The sequence below is a fragment of the Oncorhynchus mykiss genome, chromosome 17, assembly GCF_057628025.1.
Source record: "Oncorhynchus mykiss isolate SJ-2025 chromosome 17, ASM5762802v1, whole genome shotgun sequence".
Lineage (NCBI taxonomy): Eukaryota > Metazoa > Chordata > Actinopteri > Salmoniformes > Salmonidae > Oncorhynchus > Oncorhynchus mykiss.
In genome coordinates this window covers 62707947-62734310 of record NC_143038.1, presented here as the reverse complement: position 1 = coordinate 62734310, position 26364 = coordinate 62707947, and the positions used below count along the sequence as shown (strand labels likewise).

The 26364-nt window shown below is 42.6% G+C and overlaps 3 protein-coding genes across 15 annotated transcripts; all 3 read right to left on the bottom strand.

Moving 5' to 3' along the window:
• Window positions 1-1003: 1003 nt before the first annotated feature.
• Window positions 1004-6942, bottom strand: LOC110494654 (hyaluronidase-2). Its single transcript, XM_021569914.3, has 4 exons — window positions 6596-6942; window positions 5074-6056; window positions 4018-4107; window positions 1004-3749 (listed from the first exon to the last, which is right to left on the bottom strand). Exons 2-4 carry the CDS (start codon window positions 6010-6012, stop codon window positions 3351-3353), a joined length of 1428 nt encoding a protein of 475 aa, XP_021425589.2. The 5' UTR covers window positions 6013-6056; window positions 6596-6942; the 3' UTR covers window positions 1004-3350.
• A 1628-nt stretch (window positions 6943-8570) lies between these two features.
• On the bottom strand, window positions 8571-13674 carry tusc2 (Tumor suppressor candidate 2). 10 transcript variants are annotated; one of them, XM_090204172.1, is made up of 7 exons: window positions 13433-13660; window positions 11536-11776; window positions 11305-11425; window positions 11126-11185; window positions 10453-10484; window positions 10051-10142; window positions 8571-9422 (listed from the first exon to the last, which is right to left on the bottom strand). In XM_090204172.1, the coding sequence occupies exons 2-7, from the start codon at window positions 11685-11687 to the stop codon at window positions 9283-9285; spliced, it is 597 nt and encodes a 198-aa protein (XP_090060298.1). In that variant the 5' UTR covers window positions 11688-11776; window positions 13433-13660; the 3' UTR covers window positions 8571-9282.
• Window positions 13675-13828: 154 nt separating this feature from the next.
• On the bottom strand, window positions 13829-25218 carry LOC110494653 (ras association domain-containing protein 1). 4 transcript variants are annotated; one of them, XM_021569911.3, is made up of 9 exons: window positions 25109-25218; window positions 24844-24975; window positions 24182-24290; window positions 21494-21872; window positions 20037-20149; window positions 15940-16047; window positions 15429-15720; window positions 15176-15291; window positions 13829-15072 (listed from the first exon to the last, which is right to left on the bottom strand). In XM_021569911.3, the coding sequence occupies exons 4-9, from the start codon at window positions 21849-21851 to the stop codon at window positions 14893-14895; spliced, it is 1167 nt and encodes a 388-aa protein (XP_021425586.1). In that variant the 5' UTR covers window positions 21852-21872; window positions 24182-24290; window positions 24844-24975; window positions 25109-25218; the 3' UTR covers window positions 13829-14892. The 4 variants fall into 4 exon arrangements, with proteins under 4 accessions (XP_021425586.1, XP_021425585.1, XP_090062402.1 ...); XM_021569910.3 differs by lacking the exons at window positions 24182-24290; window positions 24844-24975; window positions 25109-25218 and adding an exon at window positions 22506-22866; XM_090206276.1 differs by lacking the exons at window positions 24182-24290; window positions 24844-24975; window positions 25109-25218 and adding an exon at window positions 22361-22828.
• Window positions 25219-26364: the final 1146 nt, after the last annotated feature.

The window sequence follows — 26364 nt, the reverse complement described above, 5'->3', positions numbered from 1 at the left end:
CAGAGAGAGTGACCAGAGAGACCAGAGAGACCAGAGAGACCAGAGAGACCAGAGAGAGTGACCAGAGAGACCAGAGAGACCAGAGAGACCAGAGAGAGTGACCAGAGAGACCAGAGAGAGAGACCAGAGAGAGTGACCAGAGAGACCAGAGAGACCAGAGAGAGTGACCAGAGAGACCAGAGAGAGTGACCAGAGAGACCAGAGAGACCAGAGAGACCAGAGAGAGTGACCAGAGAGACCAGAGAGACCAGAGAGACCAGAGAGAGTGACCAGAGAGAGTGACCAGAGAGACCAGAGAGAGTGACCAGAGAGAGTGACCAGAGAGACCAGAGAGAGTGACCAGAGAGAGTGACCAGAGAGAGTGACCAGAGAGAGTGACCAGAGAGACCAGAGAGAGTGACCAGAGAGAGTGACCAGAGAGACCAGAGAGACCAGAGAGAGTGACCAGAGAGACCAGAGAGACCAGAGAGAGTGACCAGAGAGACCAGAGAGAGTGACCAGAGAGAGTGACCAGAGAGACCAGAGAGAGTGACCAGAGAGACCAGAGAGAGTGACCAGAGAGAGTGACCAGAGAGACCAGAGAGAGTGACCAGAGAGAGTGACCAGAGAGACCAGAGAGAGTGACCAGAGAGACCAGAGAGAGTGACCAGAGAGACCAGAGAGAGTGACCAGAGAGAGTGACCAGAGAGACCAGAGAGAGTGACCAGAGAGACCAGAGAGACCAGAGAGACCAGAGAGTGACCAGAGAGACCAGAGAGAGTGACCAGAGAGAGTGACCAGAGAGAGTGACCAGAGAGAGTGACCAGAGAGAGTGACCAGAGAGACCAGAGAGACCAGAGAGAGTGACCAGAGAGACCAGAGAGAGTGACCAGAGAGACCAGAGAGAGTGACCAGAGAGACCAGAGAGAGTGACCAGAGAGACCAGAGAGAGTGACCAGAGAGAGTGACCAGAGAGAGTGACCAGAGAGTGACCAGCAAGAGTGATGCATCTGCAAGATTTGTATTGGATGTTGTTAAGGCTTTGATTTATTTTGAAAGATTGAAACACATTACACAGTAAAATAGATGCACAATTCTGGAGAGAAAATAGTAGTCTTGTTTTTGTCATAACATTTGTCATAAAATAACAAAAGCTTTTTTCTTGTGTGAAAATACATTCATATAAATATGAACTTTTAACTAAAGATAAAAATGTCAAAGGTCAGGCACTAAGTACAATTTTGTGCTATTAAAAAAATCAAGTGCATCTGTCCCATTTTGGCACACACACATAACACAAACCTGCACATACATCATAAACTGAAAACTACCACACAAACTGGGATCATGAGAAAATTACAACTTAAAAGGGGAGGGGTTGTAGAAAGGAAAGGGGAGGGGGGTGGGAAGAATAGGCAGGCATGAGAGAGATACAGGGCCTTGCGAAAGTATTCGGCCCCCTTGAACTTTGCGACCTTTTGCCACATTTCAGGCTTCAAACAAAGATATGAAACTGTATTTTTTTTGTGAAGAATCAACAACAAGTGGGACACAATCATGAAGTGGAACGACATTTATTGGATATTTCAAACTTTTTTAACAAATCAAAAACTGAAAAATTGGGCGTGCAAAATTATTCAGCCCCCTTAAGTTAATACTTAATAGCACCACCTTTTGCTGCGATTACAGCTGTAAGTCGCTTGGGGTATGTCTCTATCAGTTTTGCACATCGAGAGACTGAAATTTTTTCCCATTCCTCCTTGCAAAACAGCTCGAGCTCAGTGAGGTTGGATGGAGAGCATTTGTGAACAGCAGTTTTCAGTTCTTTCCACAGATTCTTGATTGGATTCAGGTCTGGACTTTGACTTGGCCATTCTAACACCTGGATGTGTTTATTTTTGAACCATTCCATTGTAGATTTTGCTTTATGTTTTGGATCATTGTCTTGTTGGAAGACAAATCTCCATCCCAGTCTCAGGTCTTTTGCAGACTCCATCAGGTCTTCCAGAATGGTCCTGTATTTGGCTCCATCCATCTTCCCATCAATTTTAACCATCTTCCCTGTCCCTGCTGAAGAAAAGCAGGCCCAAACCATGATGCTGCCACCACCATGTTTGACAGTGGGGATGGTGTGTTCAGCTGTGTTGCTTTTACGCCAAACATAACGTTTTGCATTGTTGCCAAAAAGTTCGATTTTGGTTTCATCTGACCAGAGCACCTTCTTCCACATGTTTGGTGTGTCTCCCAGGTGGCTTGTGGCAAACTTTAAACAACACTTTTTTATGGATATCTTTAAGAAATGGCTTTCTTCTTGCCACTCTTCCATAAAGGCCAGATTTGTGCAATATACGACTTTTGTTGTCCTATGGACAGAGTCTCCCACCTCAGCTGTAGATCTCTGCAGTTCATCCAGAGTGATCATGGGCCTCTTGGCTGCATCTCTGATCAGTCTTCTCCTTGTATGAGCTGAAAGTTTAGAGGGACGGCCAGGTCTTGGTAGATTTGCAGTGGTCTGATACTCCTTCCATTTCAATATTATCGCTTGCACAGTGCTCCTTGGGATGTTTAAAGCTTGGGAAATCTTTTTGTATCCAAATCCGGCTTTAAACTTCTTCACAACAGTATCTCGGACCTGCCTGGTGTGTTCCTTGTTCTTCATGATGCTCTCTGCGCTTTTAACGGACCTCTGACACTATCACAGTGCAGGTGCATTTATACGGAGATTTGATTACACACAGGTGGATTGTATTTATCATCATTAGTCATTTAGGTCAACATTGGATCATTCAGAGATCCTCACTGAACTTCTGGAGAGAGTTTGCTGCACTGAAAGTAAAGGGGCTGAATAATTTTGCACGCCCAATTTTTCAGTTTTTGATTTGTTAAAAAAGTTTGAAATATCCAATAAATGTCGTTCCACTTCATGATTGTGTCCCACTTGTTGTTGATTCTTCACAAAAAAATACAGTTTTATATCTTTATGTTTGAAGCCTGAAATGTGGCAAAAGGTCGCAAAGTTCAAGGGGGCCGAATACTTTCGCAAGGCACTGTATATATTGTTGGGACTGAGAAAGAGCGAGAGAGCAATGTAAACAAAGTTATTTCCAGCGAGCCCTCCAATGTATCAAAAAAATCAAAACACACAAACAACCATAACTCTACGTACGTGTTCCACAGTGTTCCACCATCTAATCATAGATTCACCAACTTTACAGCATCCTGGGCCCCAGTGAATACATTTGCATTTGTCCCAGTGTATGTATATAATGTTTGTGCATTTTGTGGAAGTGTGTAGATAATGTCATGTGTATACCAATACACATTAAATCATTTTAAATGTAGCTGTATGAACTATGTATGTATGCAATCAGTCAGAGCAGGAGTGTGAGGAGTAGCAGGAGCAGACAGTGAACCCATGTCCCCATGACTGAAGGTGCGATACCTCTCTGTTGTAGGGGGTCTCTCTGGCCACAACCCTCTCCCTGGTAGCCACTATAGCACTGGCACTGAAACTCTCTCTGAAAGCCCATTATCTCCTCTTCCCCAAGCTGACCTAGAGTTTGAACCTTGAATTTGCCATTTTCCAGGCTGACTATGTTGTGGGTGAGGGGGCTGAGGTGCAGGTAGGCGTTAGTGTCAGGGTGTCTGCGCAGGCAGCGTCCTTGGGAACCGCACAGCCTCTGGCTGCACAGCTCTGCTGCCGTGGAGACATTGAGCAGGTACCGGCCCAGCGGACCCTGTAGGTACTCATTCAGACTGAAGCAACTGGTCTGGAAAGAGAAAAACACACACAGAGTTGAAAGATTGATGTTGTTCCTGCGTCTCTCCAATTTAAATGAAGCTTACAGTCCACTACAAACCATTTCACATCATAATAACAAAAAGCATAGGAAGAGGGGCTGCTACAAAAACACAACTCATAATCAGCTGATCATCAAGTGTGTGACATGATTGACTATGATATTGTGACAAGCAGTCAGAGGTCCTGTGATTTGGTCATTCAATGATTCGTAGCGATGTCATTGTGTGGACACTTGCCTTGCTGCCTGCATAAGCATGGTCTCCCCAGAGGATGATGCCTGCGGCCCCAAGAGCCACACTCTCCCCGATGGTGGAGACCAGGTCCGTCTGCAGAGAGATGAAATCATTACAAATCTTGACTATAGGAGTACAGATTTGTCACAAAAAGCACACCGTGCACAGTCATCACAAATCAGCCAGTGGAAATAGAACCAGAATTAACCACATGCACTTAGTATTGTTGAGCGTGAGAGGGGGCGAGAGGTAACTGGACCCTATAGACCTTGTGTATGACCACCTCTTATCTGCTCATGCCCCCTAAGGAAATGGACTATGGAGTGTTAGCGAGTAACATGTCCAACACCCATCCTGCTCACACACATACAAAAGAGTGGTAGTATTGGAGTGACTGCTGATAGCGCAGGAAAGGGTTGCAGGCACAGATAAGGACAGAGAGAAATCTGTCTGTGAATCAGGGTCAATCAAACCAGCACACACAGACACACCACACAAAAGAGCAGTTAGAAATCACACCCATTGATTAAATAGATTTTAAAGAGGGAGTATTCAGAAAAAATATGAAACGGTTTCAAACTAAAACTCATTGAATCCTCAAAATATTAACTGAATCGGAATCATCATTCAAATCCCGATGAAGATTCTATTAGGGTAGGATTAGGGTAGGTTTATAGGCTGTAGATATTGGTTAACAGAAACTATTCTTCCAACTCCTTGACTACTTTCTCACTGAATTGAGCTGGAATATGATATGCAGGATGGATTTCCTGTCCAATGGTAAACAGTCTGATCAAAAGGTCTAGGTAGGTGGCCTGGGGTGGCCTATCTGTCTAAGCCACTGCCTCTGGAGGACATGTATGATGTTCTGCAGCCAGCATGGATTTGAATCTGTTCCAGTGCTCTTTCAGCAACCTCTCTCTCATACCTTTCACCTCCATCTGTCTCAACCCAATAAACATACAAAGACTTTTAAAAAAAACTATATTATTTAAAGGTCTAGGTAGGATAAGTGCTCCTGGTTAGTACTATGTGACTGTCAGTGAAACAGCCCCTCACCTCTGTCAGCAGGTCCAATACGTTGGCGTAGGTGGGCCGGGCATACACAAAGACAGGACGTGCCAGCCCGTCTCCCCCTGATGCCAGACGCATCCCCTCCTTCACCCGGTTCCGGACAAACTGGCGCCCAGAGGGCGAAGAACGTAGCACTGTGCTCATGTAGACGGAAGGGAAGAGGGCTGTACTCTCAGTCCACAGCCATTTGAGCATTTCATTCCGGGCCACCTCCACGTCAGGGCAGCGGCCTGTGTAGTTCTCCAGAGTGATCCTGTAGTCGTGGTTATAGCAGTCTGGGAATAGGTAGAACCCCCACAGCTGGTTGGGCCGCAGGCTCTTGGCCAGCCTCAGGGTCTCCAGCATGAACTTCCGGGCCGACATCTCAAACTCCTGCTGGGCCACCTTAGCCACACGCTCTGCGGGCCAAGCTAGGTTCTTCTCAGCCACCAGCTGGCGTGACTGTCTGCGGTACACATCCTTGAAGTCCCAGTTGCGGATCCACAGTGGTCTCCATTCCTCCCAGTCAATAACTGCCAGTCCCTTGGCCCCTGGTTCACGTATGTAATTCTGAATGCCCTCCGGCATCTTCTCCAGATGCTGAGTGAGACTGGCAATCTGCGGGAGCCCACCGTTCATGGCTGTACCATCAGGCTCATCATAGTAGGGGTACAACCCTAAGCGGTCCTTGTAAAATATGGTGAGGTTCTGGCGGACAAAGCCCTCGTTGGGCGACGCCACAATCTGGAACTGCTCCAGCTGAAAATGGATACCGTGCCGCGGGCCGCAGTCCTCCGTCGGGGCATTCCAGGCCAGGACCAGAGGCTTTTGGGGATACAGTGGCCATCTTGTGGGCTTCAGTTCCTCAGCACAGAAGCAGCAGTCCCATAGAAGAGTCACCAACAACAATACTTTCCAATCAGGCAGTACAGTCCAGTACAACATGACTTTTGTGGGGAATGAATATCTTTTCACTCTGCTCTCCTGTCCTGTAAAGATAAATTACATTAACTTATTTGAAATGTAAATTGAAGTGAACATCACAAATTATATTTGGGATTTCTAATCAATAGATTCAGATTTGCTACCAACTGTAATTACTTGGGTACCTCCATGACCATAAAAGTTGAAATAGAGGGCTGACTTTCCCCACAGGTTCAAGACATACACTGGGTTTATGAATAAAGGGGATAATATGGTGTGAACAGTTCAGCTGGTTTAATTCATTGTATTCCGCGTGAAAGCCTCTATGAATAATGCATGAAGATCAAGCAGCCTACTGTATATGACAAGCCTAGAAACAATACTACTTTTCATGAAGATGATGAATTTAATATTTAGTGAAAGTTTTAGGTTACTGAAAGTAATCCGTTTGTTGGGAAACAGTATTTAGCAGCAGTGGACTTGAAAAAGCAGTAGACGCTTGTCTCGGGAAACACACCCTTACATTTTTGCTGTGGGTGTACAACACCCACCTTTTACCCATGAGGAAGTTTTAATTAGTGGAAAAGAAAATAGAAAAACATACTTTACAGAAACGAGGAAGCATTCCCAAAAGATGGAGTCCTGCTATATTCCAAGCCACGTTTGTCTTTCCTCAAGATAAGTTGGAGAAAAGTGAATGAAACAAACTTTAAGTGATCCCTGCAATAATAGGTAAAAACACTGGTACTTCATTTATGTCACTGGCGTGTATTATTACTGTACTTTACAACTTGAAACGACAGTGAGTGTACCGTAAACCTAGTACTGTTGTCCGTTCAGTTGCACGAAACGCCTACTCTAGACTAGCGGGAGACTGGACCACTTCAGGATGTTCCATTCAGCATGAAAAGGGGGGAGTGGCGAACTAAACCGTACAATTATGATATTTGTACTATAGGCGTGTCAAGTGGTTCTTAATATATTGTATGACACCAACAAAATTGAACTAACCTAGGTTTAATATCTTATATTTATATTTCTTTCCAGTTAATATTTCTTTCCCGTTTTTAATTGAAAATAGTTCCTTTAATTTGTCAATTGAACACTCAGAATGAGTCAGTCCAAAACGTTTCCAATTTGGTCATTGAAAACAGATGCAATACACATGACCAAAAGTACGTGGACACCTGCTTGTCGAACATCTCATTCCAAAATCATGTGCATTAATATGGAGTTGGTCCCCCCTTTGCTGCTATAACAGCCTCCACTCTTCTGGGAAGGTTTTCCACTCGATGTTGCGGGGACTTGCTTCCATTCAGCCACAAGAGCATTAAAGAGGTCTGGCTCGCAGTCTGCGTTACAGTTCATCCCAAAGGTGTTTGATTGGGTTGATGTCAGGGCTCTGTGCAGGCCAGTCAAGTTCTTCCACACCGATCTTGACAATCTATTTCTGTATGGACTTTGTTTGTTTTATGTGCACGGGGCATCGTCATGCTGAAACAGGAAAGGGCCTTTCTCAAACAGTTGCCACAAAGTTGGAAGCACAGAATCGTCTAGAATGTCATTGTATGCTGTGGCATTAAGATTTTCCTTCACTGGAACTTAAAGAGCCTGAACCATGAAAAACACCCCCAGACCATTATTCCTCCTCCACCAAACTTTACAGTTGGCACTATGCATTGGGGCAGGTAGCGTTTTCCTGGCATCCACCAAACCCAGATTCGTCCTTCAGACTGCCGGATGGTGAAGCATGATTTATCACTCCAGAGAATGTGTTTCCACTGCTCCAGAGTCCAATGGAGGCGAGCTTTACACCACTCCAGCCGACACTTGGCATTGTGCATGGTGATCTTAGGCTTGTGTGAGGCTGCTATGCCATGGAAACCCATTTCATGAAGCTCCCAACTAACAGTTAGTGTGCAAACGTTGCTTCCAGAGGCAATTTGGAACTCAGGGGAGAGTGTACTCGGCATCCCCGTTCTGTGAGATTGTGGCCTACGACTTTGCAACTGACCTGTTGTTGCGTCTACGCGTTTCCACATCACAATAACAGCACTTAACAGTTGACCCGGGCAGCTCAAGCAGGGCAGAAATTTGATGAACTGACTTGTTGGAAGGGTGTCATCCTATGACAGTATCATGTTGAAAGTCACTGAGCCATTTTACTGCCAATATTTACCTATGAATATTGCATGGCTGTGTGCTCGATTTTACACACCTGTCAGCAACGGGTGTGGCCGAAATAGCCAAATCAACTAATTTGAAGGGATGTCCACATAATTTTGTATATATAGTGTATATTGTTGCATCATCTAGATTTAATAGCTGTTGACGGCATAGAATAGGGGTCCCAATTACATTCAGTCATGGGCCGGTTTTCCCTTGAAAGGATTGTCGGGGGGTTGAACATTGTTATAAATCATTTGTACTGCAAATTAACCACAAGAATCCCAAACAGATTATTTGACAAAACATAACTTCAAACCTTGTTTACATTGGGATACGATCACATATGCCTCACTTTTTTATGCGTGGGAATACTTCGTAACAGATGTCCTAAATAAAAACCACTGAGCCGATTTCCTCGTGATTTTACAGTATTTAATATCCAACAACAAAAATTACCTGCGGCCCGCCTATTGAGGAAGCCTGGAATAGACCCTCCCAACATACTGAGAATGCCATGCCTATAGTTTGAGTTCTCAGTTTAATACATTTTAGTCATTTAACAGACTCTCTTATCCAGAGTGACTTACAGTAGTGAGTGCATCCATTTTTGTACTGGTCTCCCATGGGAATCGAAGCCACAACCCTGGCGTTGCAAAAGCCACACTCTACCAATTGAGCCACACAGGACCATTTGAGTTCATATACAGTTTTTGGCCAAACAGTTAAATGACAAGCATACAATTGCAACCAATGTTTTAACTTCATGTTCATTACATATTCATAAACTATCTATACACTTATAATTGACAGTTTAAACCCCTTAATAAATAATTGTAAGTAGGCTACACCATAATATAAAGTGTTACAGAATAACCCATAGTTCATGTAAGCAAGCATGGTATATCTCTAGGACTAGTAGCATTTAAACTCTGTCTGGACACAGACATCTGGCATGCAGATGTTCCGCTTGAGGCAGATGAGATGGCCATTGGCAGTGGCTCAAATGAACCAACCAAGTACCACACGCTGTCATGTTGCCAAGATCATGGAAAGATTTAGAGCAGGCTGGGGTTGAAAGCTTTTAAATGAATAGTTAGAAGCAAAGTCCAACAAAACATATGCCTAAAGGGTGCATGTAACGTGGAGGATCTGAGAGCACATGATAGACAAAAAACCCTGGAAGTGAGGTGAGGTCTCATCCTGTGGGGGGTCACTCAGTTGATGCTGTTCCGCTGTTTGTTCTCCAAGCTCTGCTGACTCACCTGCTTGTATGCGTGTGAATGAGACAAAGAGAGAGTGAGGGACGAGAAGGGATGGGCAGTTTCCCTCCATCCTGCGTGCTTCCCTTTGACCCTTGACTCCTGGACATTACATCATCAGCCTTCAGGCACCTCCAGGAAGTGATAACAATGTGGGGAACTGGAAACACACTCTGTCACCTTCATCATACACAAGCACTTTAAAAATCAGAGGGACCATAGGACTGTATAATAGCCTGGAACTCAAACAGGTTACATTTTGAACTTTGTAGATCATGTGGGAAATGGCTTTATAAAATTAATTTTTATCTTTGAGATGTATGAAAATATATTTTGACACCAACAACCCATGAATTCACATACTTTACATAAACTATGGCATTTGAAAGTATGCCAGGTTGAGGTCTCCCTTGGGAAAGTGGTCTTCTGAACTCCATGGGACTTTCTGATTAAATAAATAAAAATGTCATGATGCAACTGAAATGTACATATTTACACCCTCACACACCTTTTTCCATCACACCATGTAAATTGCTTACAGTATGCTATTTGGATGTATTACTCTTCTTGCTAAATCCATCAGTATGACTAAAACACGCTTTAGGAATTTATGATCATAAACAAGCCTCACCCATTCGAGAGTAACCCATCTCAGAGGAAGTTGCTCTACAGAACATCAAAGGAAGGAATGAAGGAGGAATTACATCAGTCTGACCCCTGGCCCTGAAACACACCCAACCACATTCCATACAATTACAGGGGCCAGAGATGGCCATTATGCCCATAGCCAGCCGTATGCTACAAGAGAGCAAACAACACTGAAACAGACAATATGTCATGATCATGAACCATTAGATACTGTACAAATTATCATTAGAATATTTTCCCCCAAACCTTCAATATGTATATAAAGTACTTCACTTTATCATAAACAGCTAGACATATGTCATGATCTTAAATTATTCAAAGTCAATTGGCATAAAAGATGACTGGCCCAAAAACGTTACAGAATCAAACCTATGATGAGACCCACCTGTACAAGAGCACTGCCCCCTGGTGCCAAAACTGAAATACAGCAGAGAGAAAAAAAATATTCACCAACAGCTTCCCAGGATTATGATAACGAGAAAGAGAAGGACTAGTAAATTGAGCCAATCAGTCTTTAAATTGCAGAATACAAAACCATTGATATTGTGACCACATTGTTGTGGAACAAAACTCTGAACCATATGTGGACTTCATAAAAACAGGGGATGCCTCAGTCTTTTAGCCTGGTAAACCATTTATTCAAGTATTTCCAACTCAGACAGATTATTTTTTTATTTACATTAAAAGTTCACTAGCGCAGGTCTTGGCTCCAATCACAGGGGCAGACATAGATATGATCAAATTGAAAATGGTCAACATGTACTGTGGGAATTCATAAACCTTCCCTTATCTTGAGCTACCTTTCTCTCCCACACACACACTTCTCTACATGTCACAAAAGGCAGTACTTTTACTCTATCCTCCATCTTTCACCAAAACATCTATCCGCCTCCCCTTTCTCTCCGCAACATAGCTTCAGTGGTCTGTCCACAGCTGTAGTCAGACATCTCATCCATCTTCTCAGAGGAACACCATCGTTCAAGATGGAGCAGTCGTAGTGCGGGGCAGCCTTTGACTGACATCTTTTCCACATTAGACCAGCCCAATGTGATTCACACCTCACAGAGGATGACAGGAAAATCTACATGGATCCGGGGATGGTTCAGCTTCACAATTCCCTACAAAAAGATAACAATACCCACAAGAGTAATTATAAACAAGAACAAGAACCATGGGTAACTGGGAACCTTTCCAAAACAGAGTCTGGGACTCTCAAGTGATCATCCAATCAGCGTACCTGAGGTATGAGGTTCTTCTGAATCCTCTTCAGCTTGGACCTCTTCCGGCCATTTTTTGTCACCAAAGTCTCTTCATAGAACTCATGAGCCAGGTCCCCATCCTCATCATAGTAAAGAGAGCTATCAACACGCACACACACACACACACACAAAAAAAAACAGGTATTGGAAAGCATTTCACTAAGGATCACATATCATATAGGCTACATATTGCATTTAGCAAACATTACCTCCTCCTTGTGAAAATAAATGGGGTTGCTTTTCTGGTCCCTTTGAGGCGGGTCAAAGACTGGTCTTCTTGCCCCTCACTGCCTGAATCACCTCCAGCTCCTGAACCAGCAAATGGCCAAGCACCTTTCACCTTGGACCCACTGCCTCCCATCTTCAGTGATGGGACATTATCCCCTGTGAAACCCCCTAGGCAACGAGTATATGAGCTGTACAGACAGTCAGTTGTCTCCTGGTTTGGATCTGAAAACAAGAACAGTTATGCCATAGGCACTGCTGATAAAACACACAAGCTGTTGCGATAGCTAGCCTGATGTTACCACATAGGCCAAACAATAGTTAGCTAGCAAGTTAAATACCTAGGTTAGCTTGCTAACTAGTTGGCATTCAAACGGTCAACTTAACATTAGCTAGTTATAGTAGTTAGCGAACGACGTTGACCAGCTTGGCCAAGATGGCTAGCTAACGTAACACTGTTCAAATTACAGTTAATAGCAAACTAAGTTATCTTAATATAGTAAATTAATTAAGCTTTTAAAATGCATCAACCAAAGCTAGATAACTATCTCAGCGGCTGTTTGCTACGCTAGCCTAGTAACTTAACAATTAGCAAGGTAAGCTGACGTTAGCTAGCGGTGTATTATGGTGACAGCACTTACAGTAACATATTCATTATTTTAGCTGTGACTTCTATTCGTCCTTGGAATAAGGTAGTGTTGATCAAATACACTGTTGTTGTTAAATAGCTAAAATGGCTGGCTAGCTAGTACAGATCTCAAAAAACAATCACGCCATACGTCACGTATGGTCTAAACGATCGAAAGAACCGCACCGTTGGTCAGCTGAGCTTGCGCATGAGTGACATAAACAATGTACCTCTAGCCAGTACAGAGAGGATGTAGGTAGATGTTTGCACAATATCCTTTACTAACTCTGTACACCATCACAAGGAAATAATAGTAACATTATCTTTGTCAAAGTTTGCAGTCCAAACACTTAAGACACACCCTATCCCCTCAGTTTTCAAATTAAGTGGACACTTGATGACGTTTCATGACGTTTGACAAGTAGACATTTGCAGGGCAAGGGAGGCAGGAATTGTGTTGCATCTTTTTTGGCATTGTATTCATGTAAGAAAACTGTGGCAAGACATCAGTAGATTTATAATTGAACACATTTATGAAGATCTTACAATATTGTGGAGAGATGTACTGCTTGAATTCTTTACCTACGATAGAAATAAGCTGAAACATTTATGTAATTAATTTCATTATTCTTTTGGCCAAATTTCATATTGACAAATGTACATTTACAAACAAAAAAAACACATTCTAACCTTACAAAAATAAATTGAACTGTATTTTAAGACAATTAAATACTCTACTAACAAAAAGCTGTTAGAATAAGGAGTGTATGTATGTCCCTTAAGATCCTTGTATAATGTGATATTGTACCCCCTAGCCCCATTGTCCATTGTATATTATGTATATATACTTGTGTTCCCACATGTACTTCCTGTATTAATTTGTTGTTAATAAAATAAATACATTAAAAAGGAGGCAGGAATTATTTTTTTAATGGAAATTCGTCATTCGTTCATCCCGCGATGATTGTGTTTTCAGCCACAGGTACTTGTGGGTGCTTTATATGCGCAACAGTCAATTATGATTGCGTGTCTACTTATATTAAATATATCATTATTGATATACGCCTACTGTATGATAGCTAGCTAACTAACTAACGTTAGCCTGCCTAGCTGGAACTTCTGAGGAAGGGAAATGTTTTTATCTACAATTTTCAAAAGATAACCAAACATATTTGCTTTTAACGAGACGTGTTTGTGCCGTCATGTGCATTAGTAGCACAATTTCAAACTTATTTGCATTCGTTTTTACTTACTTATATGTTGCCTTCTCCATTGATGTTGTTTTTAAGTTTTCGCTGACTTTTTTTAGCGGATGTACAATCGTCGCGAATTGAATTATGGGGAGTTTCAGACCCCGGAATTAACATAATTATACACTCGCAAAATTCAATGAAAACGATGCCTGAGGTCCTTACGTTGCAAACTTCCCTTGCTTGGCTAATCATTTGGACCACCCGCCAAGATGGCGACGGAGTATCCCCCAAGGGCATAAGGCGAGGGTAAGTGGAAGAGTGTCTTTTAAGTATTTGGACCGCAAACCATATACTCGCAACTAGCCATAACTGCCAAGTGAGGATAGCATTATTTAGTAAACGAATATCATCCCAATGGAATACCCCCATCACCAAGAGACAGTGAAGGATATCTTATTTAATGTGAACAGTGCTAATTTATTATTGTTTTGTAAAAAATATATTGACACTGGACATGTAAAAACTTTTTTTTTTTGAATAATTGACAGTCAAGGTATTATTTCAAGCAATATAGACATGTACTGATAATATGAATCCAATTCTCAACTCTATTATTCTGTTGTTTTAGGTTTAAAATCTCATAAAGAACATGAAAAGATATACAAACAAACAAACATTCCATAAAAATCATCAGCTTCCAGTTCAAAGTGTTTGGAGGATGAGATTCCCCTATCATTTAAATCAACCTGGGGATTGTTCTCTCAATTGACATTCACAGTGCACCCAACACATGGGGCACTCCCACTCAGTTTCATAAAGGGACAGCAAAAAGAGTAACATCCATCACAGTACGGATGTGCAAGAGGTATGTGGCAGACATTGGGGTCAAATGGAAACCTGGGGTACCTACCTGGCCCATAATGTCCATTGCTTGTTATTCTGACTAGCATTTGGGTCTGGAGATACTGAGGCAGACAGCACCTGAATATGTTCAACATTTGTCTTAGCTAGTAGGTTGGCTACCCTCTTATTGCTTGGCATTAAGGGATTTAAACAGCTTTTTGATATGGCTTACCCCACTCAGGTGTCTCAAAATTATCTTTGATCGTTACCCCAAAGCTATAAATGATATAATCTATGGACCCTACTGCCAGCAAGAATAATGTGATAAACGCTACGAACCAGGTAGCTCACCCAGGATAGTGAAATGGCGCCCCCATAATGAGAGGCAGTACTGGACAAAGCCAGTCTCTCATCAGCCACAGTTTCATATACTGTTTCTCAACTCTCATTATCAACAGACTCTCTCCAGCTGTACGGCACTTCTGATAGCTCTCACATTCACACGCGCTTGCCCTCTTGCTCTCATGCGCCCTCTCGCTCTCATTCGTTCTTTCACTCTCCTCCTTTGAGGGAGGTGTCCACTTGTGTTCTCTGGGATCTTTGGATGCAGTGATGACTGGTCATCTTGTGATGGTTGTCAGTCAGAGGTGCAGGTTGTCCCATAGGCGACATGTTTCTCAGCCAGGGGTAGAACCACTAGCGGAGGAACCACCAGGGATGGAAGCAGCAGCTTGGGCCTCCTGCATTCTGGTGCGGGCCAGAGCGTAGCGCTGCAAAATCTGCTTGACATGCTCCTCCTCCTCACGCTGTAACATGCGGACAAAGTTCTTGAGCTCTGGCATAGAGAAGGCATCCCACTGGACAGAGAAAGGAGGGAGACAGAGCATTAGTGTATGCTGCACAATGTGAAATGGCCATGTTGGTTTGAGAATGAATGCCCAATGCATGCTCAATACTCACGTTGACCTCTCCAGTCTCATTCTCTTTCAATACCAAACTGAGGGCTTTCTCATTGGGTCCAGCACACAGACGCAGTTCGAGTGGACGCTCGTCATCAGGCAGCTTACGTAGGAACACTGAGAGAAATCCAGGAGGACAATATAATTAATCAACTGTATTGCACCTCGTTGTATTTATCTACTGTATGTGATGTCAATGCAGAACAAAGAACAGACCTGTGCTGCCACAAAACCGGTCACAGAGGTAGGCTTACCTTGGTCATGACGCTCGGTGCGCTCAAACAGGGCAAACTTTCCAGGGTTGTCCACCACAGTGAACTTCTTTAGCAAGGCTTCGATGACCTCACGAGCGCATGTCCGGGAGCTGATGTGTAGGTGTTTAGATGTATCCTTGGGCAGGTAGAAAGAGGTGCAACGTTTTACTCCCCCATTCTTCTTGCCCGCACCATCCTGTGTTGCAGTACCCTTTCTTGGTGGGGGAACTGACACAGGTCGTACCAGCTTGAACTGGACCTTTATGAAGCCAGTGAAGGAGCCATCTTTGTTCTGTTGAAGAGAATGAAGAAATGTTGGCATAAAATGTAACATTAACACACATTATCAACATGTTATTGCATAGTAGACATTACATTGTTGGGGTAATTCTGCAGTATTGTAACTGAGCAATTACTGAATTACTAGATTTATTACAATGTTACTACAATGGTATACTAGATTTATTACAATGTTACTACAATGGTATAAGGGCAACTTGTTAGTACTCACCAGGTTCATAAAGAGGTTGCTGTTGATTTGAGCATTGTACTCCTTCACCTTCTGCTGGATCTCTGTGCCTGACAGCTCCTGCTGCTTCCCACATTTGACCTGCTCATCCTGACCAGAGAGATAGAAAAGGGAGTCAATATTTCAATAAGCCATTTATTGGCTACACTTTAATTGTCGAAGCAGCTATAAAAGCCCTCTTTCCATTTTGCTTTCTCTCTCATCTTCCTAAAGACAAAAAGGGTTATCTTGGGAGTCTTTTGTGTTCTACCACTTTAAGCCAAGTTTAAATGTGTTGCATCTAAAATGATGCCTGTAAGAAATGTGTTATGTGGGCCTAATGGGGGCAAACTAACACCCCACAACATTTCATATTGAAAAAAACTCAAATTGATTAGAGGGACAGTTAAGGAGGCACGACATATCGACCAATTGAACTAAACATTTAGTTAAGAAAATCAGCCCAAATGAAAATTCCCAGAGGTGGACAAGCTGGGTTTTTTCCCGCAGTAGCTGAGAGGAAGGAAGCACTAGACTGGTGTAAGTCAAAATGGTATTGAATGAGAAACAGCATTACTGCTTTTTCAGGACTTGTTGCTGCTGTATAATGAAGAGTTGGTAAATGTGCTAAATAGCAACCTATGCTTCACAGTGCTAACTTCCTGTAAGCTCCACTCCTTCCTTCACAAATGACCACCGGTTGCATCAGATTCCAAACTTCCTGTCAAGTGTCAACGTAGCCATAGCTTACAATAGGGAAGTAGTGGAGCACAATGATGTCAGCGCTGACCAATCCTAGTTCCTGAACTCCTATCTCTGAAGAGGGAGGCACCATGGGGGAACGTGCAGCTGTTTGTAATGTCTGCAACGGCTTTGAGCTGCATTCTTTAATGCTGTGTTCATGTAAAAAAAAATATCCCCCGCCCGCTTGAGATGTCTGGTATGGACACACGGTATCCACCACATGTATGCACTTCCGGTGTCTAGTGGTGCGTTCTTGCTTCCTGTGTGAGGATGTTATTCAGGACATATGATGCACAAAACGTAGGCGCATCAATTAGGCCAGTATTTCCCAACCCTAGTCCTCAGGTACCCCAACAGTACACATTTTTACTGTAACTCTGGACAAGCACACCTGATTCAACTTGTCAACTAATCATCAAACCCTCAATTAGCTGAGTGAGGTGTGTTTGTCAAAGGCTACAACAAAACTCTGTATTGTTGGAGGCACTTGGGGACCAGGATTGGGAAACACTGAATTAGGGGACCAACAGTAGCTGTTTTTCGTGGAGGGGGGAGGGATGATCCATAGATCAATAGCCATTAATCTCCATGGCTCGTGCTACCATCAGTACCCAACATGAGTTCTCCTCTGGGGCAAAATCACAAGAAAAATAACTAAATCAGTAGGAAAATCACAGGGACAAATAAATAACTCTTTAGGAATGGTGCCATTCAAAACTATATTGCTCTTGTGTTGTTTATCCCACTAATCATGTTCCTAATGCGGAGAGTTAGCTGATGTTTACACATTGGAGAAATGAATGGCCACAGCTGCCCAGAATTCATGGCACACAAAACTACATAAAGCAATGTCAAGCTGTGAAAAAAAGATCAATAAACCAGATCAATAACCTACATGCTAATGCAGATTGAAAGGCTGCTGAGTTAATGTCCTACAGTTAATTATTAAATAGGCAATCACAAAATGAGAGCCAACTCATTCTACTAAGGAGTCACTAATGTTCACGGTGACGTTATCACTTTGTACTGTACTCTGTATAATAACATTCAAGATGATGTGGAAATATTAGTTAATCAGACATGATTATATTTTGCCATTACTCATTCAAACCCTGCGGATATATGTGTGCAGGCTTGTATGCAGACTTGTGTGTGCAAGCTTTGTAAGTGTAATGTTTGTTCAGATGTGAGAGTAGAACACTGAACAGTAGGATACATGACTAGTGTGTTTGTGTTCCGAAACTTAACTAGAGGTACAGTATCATGGGTACGTCACTTAACATTAATTTGTGAGTGGTTCTCAGCATCAGGGTGTAAGAGTCATCATTGTAATATAGATGTTAAGCAAGCCAAACTGCTTGCTTAACCCGGAAGCCAGCAGCACCAATGTGTCGGAGGAAACACAGTACAGCTGGCGACCGTAGTCAGCGTGCATGTGCCCGGCCCGCCACAAGGAGTCGCTAGAGCGCAATTGGACAAGGACATCCCGGCCAGGCAAACCCTCCCCTAACCCGGACGGCGCTGGGCCAATTGTCCGGCTCATGGTCTCCTGGTCGCGGCCGGCTGTGACACAGCCTGGGATTGAACACGGGTCTGTAGTGAAATGTTTTACACGTGTTTTATATGAGAGATACAGCAGATCCCAATTATTATTATTTTTAAAGGAGCCATGGTAGAGTTACTCGGGGTACTACAGCAATCACGCTATTAGTGAATAATGCAGCGGTCTAAGGCACTGCATCTCAGTGCTAGAGGCATCACTACAGACCCTGGTTCAATTCCAGGCTGTCTCACAACCGGCCGTGATTGGGAGTCCCACAGGGCGGCACACAATTGGCCCAGTGTCGTTTGGGTTTGGCCGGGGTAACCCGTCATTGTAAATAAGAACTTTCCTAGTTAAATAAAGGTGAAAATAAAAAATTAAATTAAACAGAAATATTCTAAATGGAAACAGCTTGGTAGGCAATTGACATAGTCCTGTCTGCCTGATAAAATTATAATTCTTACCTTCTCTTTCTTGGATTTGCAAATGAATGATGTGCGAGCAGTAAAGTACTGCTCGAACTCAGAATCCGAGTCCCCACTGCAGTATCCGCTACTGGTGGAGCTGCCCCACGTCTTCCCGAAGGATGGGCTCTTATCCGAACCACTGACCGCGTCTTGCATGATCAAAATGTTGCAATGTAACGTTAGACTCTGGAACGATATTGCGATTAGACTTCGCTACAATTTCTCAAATTGTATCTAATTCTGCTTTGATTGGAGCACTAATAGGCGTAGTTTCCCGTTTAATAAAACAATTTATATCTTAAAATGTATCCCGCTGTAATAAACATGTAGTAACTACAGCAACTTGAGATTCACAGATAGTGTGTAGCGTATTCAGACTGCTAGTATAGTTAGTATCTCCCTATAAACTTCAACAACGTTCTAAAGCACGTTTTTGTCGGTTTCCTGTTCAATCTGGCCACGTTTCGGTTTCTCAAGACGAGCAGAGAACAGGATGCGGGACCAGCCCCCGCCTTTCCATCTCTCTCCCCGGACCGCGGAGGCCCCACCCAGGCAGTTGAGATTAGAAAATACACAAAACCAGCGCAAACGGCCATGATTGGGCGCTGAGGGAAAATTAGAACTCCCATGACATCATACCCCTCCCCCCTTTTCCTGTCTGCCAATAATAAATGCGACGTGAGACGATGAAAATCATGTGAGGATTCAGATGATAGCAGAGCATAGGGGATTCACATAACATGACAATTGCATGACATATGTAGGCCTAGGATTCTACAGAGAACAGCACCACTTTAGAGAAAAATAAATATATCAGATAAGACTAGCTCCCAAGTGGCGCAGCAATCTAAGGCACTGCAGACCCTGGTTCGATTCCAGGCTGTATCACAATCGGCCGTGATTGGGAGTCCCATAGGGCGGTGCAAAATTGGCCCAGCGTCGTCCGGGTTTGGCCGGGGTAGGCCGTCATTGTAAATAATAATTTGTTCTTAATTAACTGACTTGCCTAGTTAAATAAAGGTTAATTAAAAATACAAATCAAATACATATAAATGATTGATGCCCATAGATAGGGTACTGTAGCCAAAGGGAATTGTGAGAGAGAGGACCTGAACTGAAAGAACCTGACACAGGGGGATCATGGAATAGAAAGAAAAATGAATAGAAAGAAAAGAAGACTAGGGTGATTGATTACAGAGAGTGTGCAGACACCATGTCACCACAAAGAGTATGGCCTGAATAGTGGATAGGTGGTGGTCATGACACACGACATGGCCGGTGAATGAGAGGTTGAGTAGAGAAAACAAATGAAATGACACGCATACATCAGATCATGAGGTTCTTACCACATTTGTATCAGTCTCTACAGCACATGTTTGTTCAACTGTGGAGCCACGATCCAAACTGCAATCTAATTGGATGAGAGGTCGACATCGATAGTGACATGTGAATCCGCAATCTGTGAGAAAAGATAAGTGATTAATCAAAGTTGTGCCTTCTCCACAGATGTAAGGAAATGTCAGCTATGAAAAGAAGTGTTGAGCACTGGCACGGAAACTTCCATTTACTCAATTTAGGACATCAATTCCCTCCAGTTTTGGGACATTTTGAGATTCTAATTTATCTGCTGTCCTCCACTGGCCACATGGAGTCATTACACGTTTGACATAACTAGTCACAGACTAAAAAATATTACTTCAATTTGGTCACTAACTAATCAAACAGGACATGATCAGACAAGTATTGCTAGACAGTAGAGGGATTATTTGACAAATAAACATGTGTTGTCATGAGATTTTACCAGTATATTCCCCATACATAAACAGGTGTATTCATGAGATGTTACCAGTATATTCCCCATACACTTCAGACACAGGCTACACTTCTCAATTCTCTCTCCACACATGTAATGGCCACACATAACATAACCGGTTTCAGCCAGAGGAAAGGAAGTTCATAGTGTAAACTTTGAAGATTATGCATGTACCTACACAGACATAAAAAAACACTAGATCCATCTTAATGCCCTGAGGAATAGACTGCCGCCAACAGCTGACAGAATTTGGGAGTTTTCCAAGTACTCCAGAGCTAAAACAGGGTTTTAGCGAGCGGTTTGGTTCTCAGCTGCTAGGAACGGTAATGTCCCTCTTTGCAGAAACTCCTCATTAAAGCCTGTTCAGGCTTAATGAATACTGAGTCCTGTGAATAGAGCCCATCTTACAAAAAGCCCATTTAGTCCATCTGAGAAACAATGACTTAAAGCTATATGGCCTAGCATATACATAAACAAACACATACAGTATATCCTATGCACACACAAACAGGCTATATAATACTGTAGGACCCTGGTTTGCACGGGCGGAAATCAACTCTGCCTCTTTACCATGCTTTCTATGTCTACGGACTAGAGGGTCGAGGGTTTGCGCCACACTCCTTGCCCGTTTCATTATATTGGTGTCAGAAGTGAGATAACCTTGAAACACATACTCATAGGCTAGCCATAGTTAAACCCTATAACACTCACGCACATAGGCCTACATAACACAGGAGGCTGCTGAGGGGAGGACTGCTCATAATAATGTCTGGATTGGAGTGAATTAAATGGTATCAACCACCATTTCATTCACTCCATGGAAACCATGTGTTTGATACCATTCCATTAATTCCGTTCCAGCCATTACTATGAGCCCGTCCTCCCCAATTAAGGTGCCACCGGTTGCCTGTGACATACATGTATGCAGACATACAATCCTAATCATTATCATGCAAGTCAATCCTGTGCAGCAGCAGAAGGCAGACTCACTGGCACAGCGCAGGCTCTGTTTGTACAGTCCCCAGATGAAGTCTCCACACAGGTCACACCAGGTGGGCTGGGCATGGCTGCAGGGCTGGAAGTCATGTCCCTCTCCCCTCTCATCTGTGAGCCGTGGGTCCAGGCTATCCCCCAGCAGTCGGATGATGCCCACCCGGCTGAGCAGCTCTGGGACCTTCCCTGGGCTGATCCGCAGGGCATTGGCCCGCTCCAGGCGAGGTGGTGAGCGAGGCACCTCGCAGCAGGTCAGCTCTATCCGGTCATTGTCATGCAGCCTCAACTCACGGAGCTCAATGAACTCACCCCAAGACATTCTGTTAGTCACAGCTTCAGTTCCTTCTTCACTCATAGGCAATCATCACACCTGTGACTAAAAACAATAATACACAATCCAGCATCACCAATCATGAAGCACCAACTCATGGACAGGACATTGGCCTACAGTAGTACATTGTTGCTAGCCTTCAAATGTGGGGAGAACTTCCCATACAGCTATGCTTCCCTTACTATAGAAACCACGGCTTGAACTAAATAAAATAGCCTACTGAGTATGAATGAAGTCATTGTTCCTCGACATAAAATGATCTGTGTTAGTACTTTAATATAATTTGCCATTTGCTGCATCAATAAAGTGGTCTAATCGGCAATAATAATAAAAAAATAGCGTTTTAAGGCTATTTTATAATTGTCCTGTTCTTTATTGTTTTAATAACGGAGTACGTTGCCGTCTATTAGTAAATACCAAGATAACTAGTTATATTAATTTGCATACGATCAAATGTCAGATTATATAATCGAATAAATCGCCAACATTCTGCTTCAAACATGTCGTGAATAATAATTGTAAATCAGGCCTACATGCAGCCGTTTAGCATCACAGATGAAGATGTATGAGGGAGGAGGGGGTAGCCTAGAAACACAAGAAGCAAGGGACCGACTCGAGCCTATTTCACATAATTCATAAAATTTGCTATAGACTTGTTTTGAAAGTTTAACAATTTACCAAATCCGGGATCCACCCCGCAGCGGCCGATGCCTCGCCCCTGATGTTCTTCTATCGTACCAAGTTTCCATATAAGTTATTACGAATAACGGAGCAGAGGTGGGCAGTTTCGCGTCTGGTCTGGAAACAATGTATTATTGGCTAACGGAAATACCCCAATTCGGAAAAAAAATCGAGATTATCAGCAGCGCGTTTACTTTATAACGACCCCATCGCCCTATTCGGACACCCCAACATGTGACGCAATAACAAGACAAGAAAATTAGAGAAAGACGAGAAAGTGAAGAGCAGACTACTGTTCTTGACATCCGGAATGTTTTCACATAGGGGGTGCTTCTGAGTCTTGAACAGTAGAGCGGGCGCGGAAGATGTGTGTGTGTGTGTGTGTGTGTAAATCCCCCAGCCCTCCATCGCCATTGAACACTGTGTATCTGTATGCTATTTTATTAGTGACATTCAAATAAAAACTACATTAAGGATAATAATTTACTAATCATCCATTGACAGTATATGTTATATGTTTGTTTGTCAGTTAACTTGTGAACTTCACAGGCACACCCTTTTTTACTGTTCAAGACGTGCAGAGTCTAAACAATCAAGTGGGTAAAGTTACTTTGAAATACTACCCAGTGAAATGGATACCGTGCAGTTACCTGAACAATGGGCAGATTCTGATCCCAGGATGACTGACCATGATGATGAGTCAAAACATGAGGCCACAAACTTTGGAGTTTCTTGTAAAACGTTTTTCTATTTCACATCTATGACAGACGCATAGGCTTATTTCATTGTTAGAATTGTCAAAAAAATGTGCTAAACAACTTGTAAGATGACAAGCTAATGAGGAGCCCATTATTACAATTTAATTAGCAAGTCTTGAGTTGTGCTCCTTCCCAGGTTCAACCTGTGAGTTCCACTCAGTCTGAGATCAAAGGGATATATCACGTCTGAGATCAAAGGGATATAAACTCTGCTTGATATATATATATATATATATATTTAATTAATGTTTTACCTTTATTTAACTAGGCAAGTCAATTAAAAACAAATTCTTATATACAAAGATGGCCCACACCGGCCAAACCTGGATGACGCTGAGCCAATTGTGTGCCGCCCTATGGGACTCCCAATCACGGCCGGTTGTGAAACAGCCTGGATTCGAACCAGGGTGTCTGTGGTGACTCCTCAAGCACTGAGAAGCAGTGCATTAGATCGTTGCGCCACCTGGGAGCCGTCAACGTTTGCATTAATACAATCTAGAAGTCGGAATTTAATTGAGACAGACAAACCTCAAAAGATTAACATTAACAGTTCAAAACCATAACAATTGCATTCAAATCCCATCCCAAATTGCATATAGGCGAATATCTTTCCATTGACTTGTCACCACATAAGACCTCTCTTCTCTCTCCCATCACACTTTTTTTGCCTTTACCTCCCTTATCTCCCTTATCTCACCTAATTTGCTCACATCGTATATAGACTTGTTTATACTGTATTATTGACTGTATGTTTGTTTTACTCCATGTGTAACTCTGTGTCGTTGTATGTGTCAAACTGCTTTGCTTTATCTTGGCCAGGTCGCAATTGTAAATGAGAACTTGTTCTCAACTTGCCTACCTGGTTAAATAAAGATGAAATAAAAAAATTCAGTCCAATATATTGCTGATGTCCACCTTTCTCTCTTCGGGAGTTATGGTCAAGTCCTTCTGGAGCTTTTCTGTGGCTTCAGTAATCAGTTGGCAGGCCGCCTTGTGTTTGGCCCAGTGCTTCACCTGGCATTCCCTACAAACACAGAGCAGCAACACTTAGAACACGGGTGTCAAACTTATGGCCCGCAGGTGGTCTGAGTAAAACATAAAACTCAATATAAACTCAATATACTTTCAAATGACTAAAACCAAATCAAAACTGTGTAAAAATGTAATGGACTTACATTTATACAGTCATGAACGTGTCCAGCTAACAATAATCAAAATGAAAGCTAGACAGTCAGAGAGTATAAAAAAAACACTGGATAGAGGGTCTATCTTTTGCTAATTTTGACGGCAAGGAAATACAACCAATTTTCAGTGTGGCCCTCCAGACCTTGTTGAAGATGAGTTTGACACCCCTGACATATAATCTCATTCAGCTGCTTTGGGCTACACAGTAGAACCTCTTGAACACATGGGGTGTAATGTTTTTTCATGGTCTTTTGAGTACAATCTCTTGTAATATATCAACACATTCTTTGCAAGTCTAGTAACATATTTAGAGAAAAGTATCAGCACCATTCGTTTGATATTTATTCAAGTAGAAACATTTCCCTGTAGTGCTACAGTGTGAACAGTCCTACCTCTGGCAGTACCATTCTCCCTGGTAACGGAGTGTCTCTTGGAAGCCTCCTCCCCACACATAGGCTTCTCAGGGATCAAACTTTCCATCACATCCAGGTTATAGGTCTGGGCCAACCTAGCAGAGATGATTCCTATGCAAGCAGAGAATAGATTGTAACATATATGCACAATGGCAGGTCTTGAATCCCCTCCAAGGTTTCATTCTCCCTTGTGGATTTTGGTCTCATTCCGTCCCTTTACTAATGTCACCAGACTCACTATTACCTGAGTGCTTGTTGTCTCAGGTCCTTCTCAGAGGAGTTGAATGTTTCCTTCACTTGATACTTGCAATGGCCTTCCACACATATTGTCCCACATAATTTTGTTCCATATCTCTAGGATCGACAAGTAAGAGTAAGATGTTTAATTGTAAGACAAATAAAGTAAAATCACATTTTATTGGTCACATACACATGGTTAGTAGATGTTATTGTGAGTGTAGCGAAATGCTTTTAGATCCGACGGTGCAGCAGTATCTAACAATTTCACAACAAACCTAATATCTAACAAATTCCACAACAAAACCTAATACACACAATCTAGTAAAGGAATGGGATGAGAATATAAAGTATACAATTTATGGATGAGCAGTGACAGAGCGGCTAAGATGCAATAGATAGTAAAGAATACAGTGAGGCAAAAAAGTATTTAGTCAGACACCAATTGTGCAAGTTCTCCTACTTAAAAAATGAGAGAGGCCTGTAATTTTCATCATAGGTACACTTCAACTATGACAGACAAAATGAGAAAAAAAATCCAGAAAATCACATTGTAGGATTTTTTATGAATTTATTTGCAAATTATGGTGGAAAATAAGTATTTGGTCAATAACAAAAGTTTATCTCAATACTTTGTTATATACCCTTTGTTGGCAATGACAGAGGTCAAACATTTCTGTAAGTCTTCACAAGGTTTTCACACACTGTTGCTGGTATTTTGGCCCATTCCTCCATGCAGATCTCCTCTAGAGCAGTGATGTTTTGGGGCTGTTGCTGGGCAACACGGACTTTCAACTCCCTCCAATGATTTTCTATGGGGTTGAGATCTGGAGGCTGGCTAGGCCACTCCAGGACCTTGAAATGCTTCTTACGAAGCCACTCCTTCGTTGACTGGGCGGTGTGTTTGGGATCATTGTCATGCTGAAAGACCCAGCCACGTTTCATCTTCAATGCCCTTGCTGATGGAAGGAGGTTTTCACTCAAAATCTCACGATACATGGCCCCATTCATTCTTTCCTTTACACGGATCAGTCGTCCTGGTCCCTTTGCAGAAAAACAGCCCCAAAGCATGATGTTTCCACCCCCATGCTTCACAGTAGGTATGGTGTTCTTTGGATGCAACTCAGCATTCTTTGTCCTCCAAACACGACGAGTTGAATGTGATGAAAGAAATAAAAGCTGAAATAAATCACTTTCTACTATTATTCTGACATTTCACATTCTTAAAATTAAAGTGGTGATCCTAACGTACCTAAGACAGGG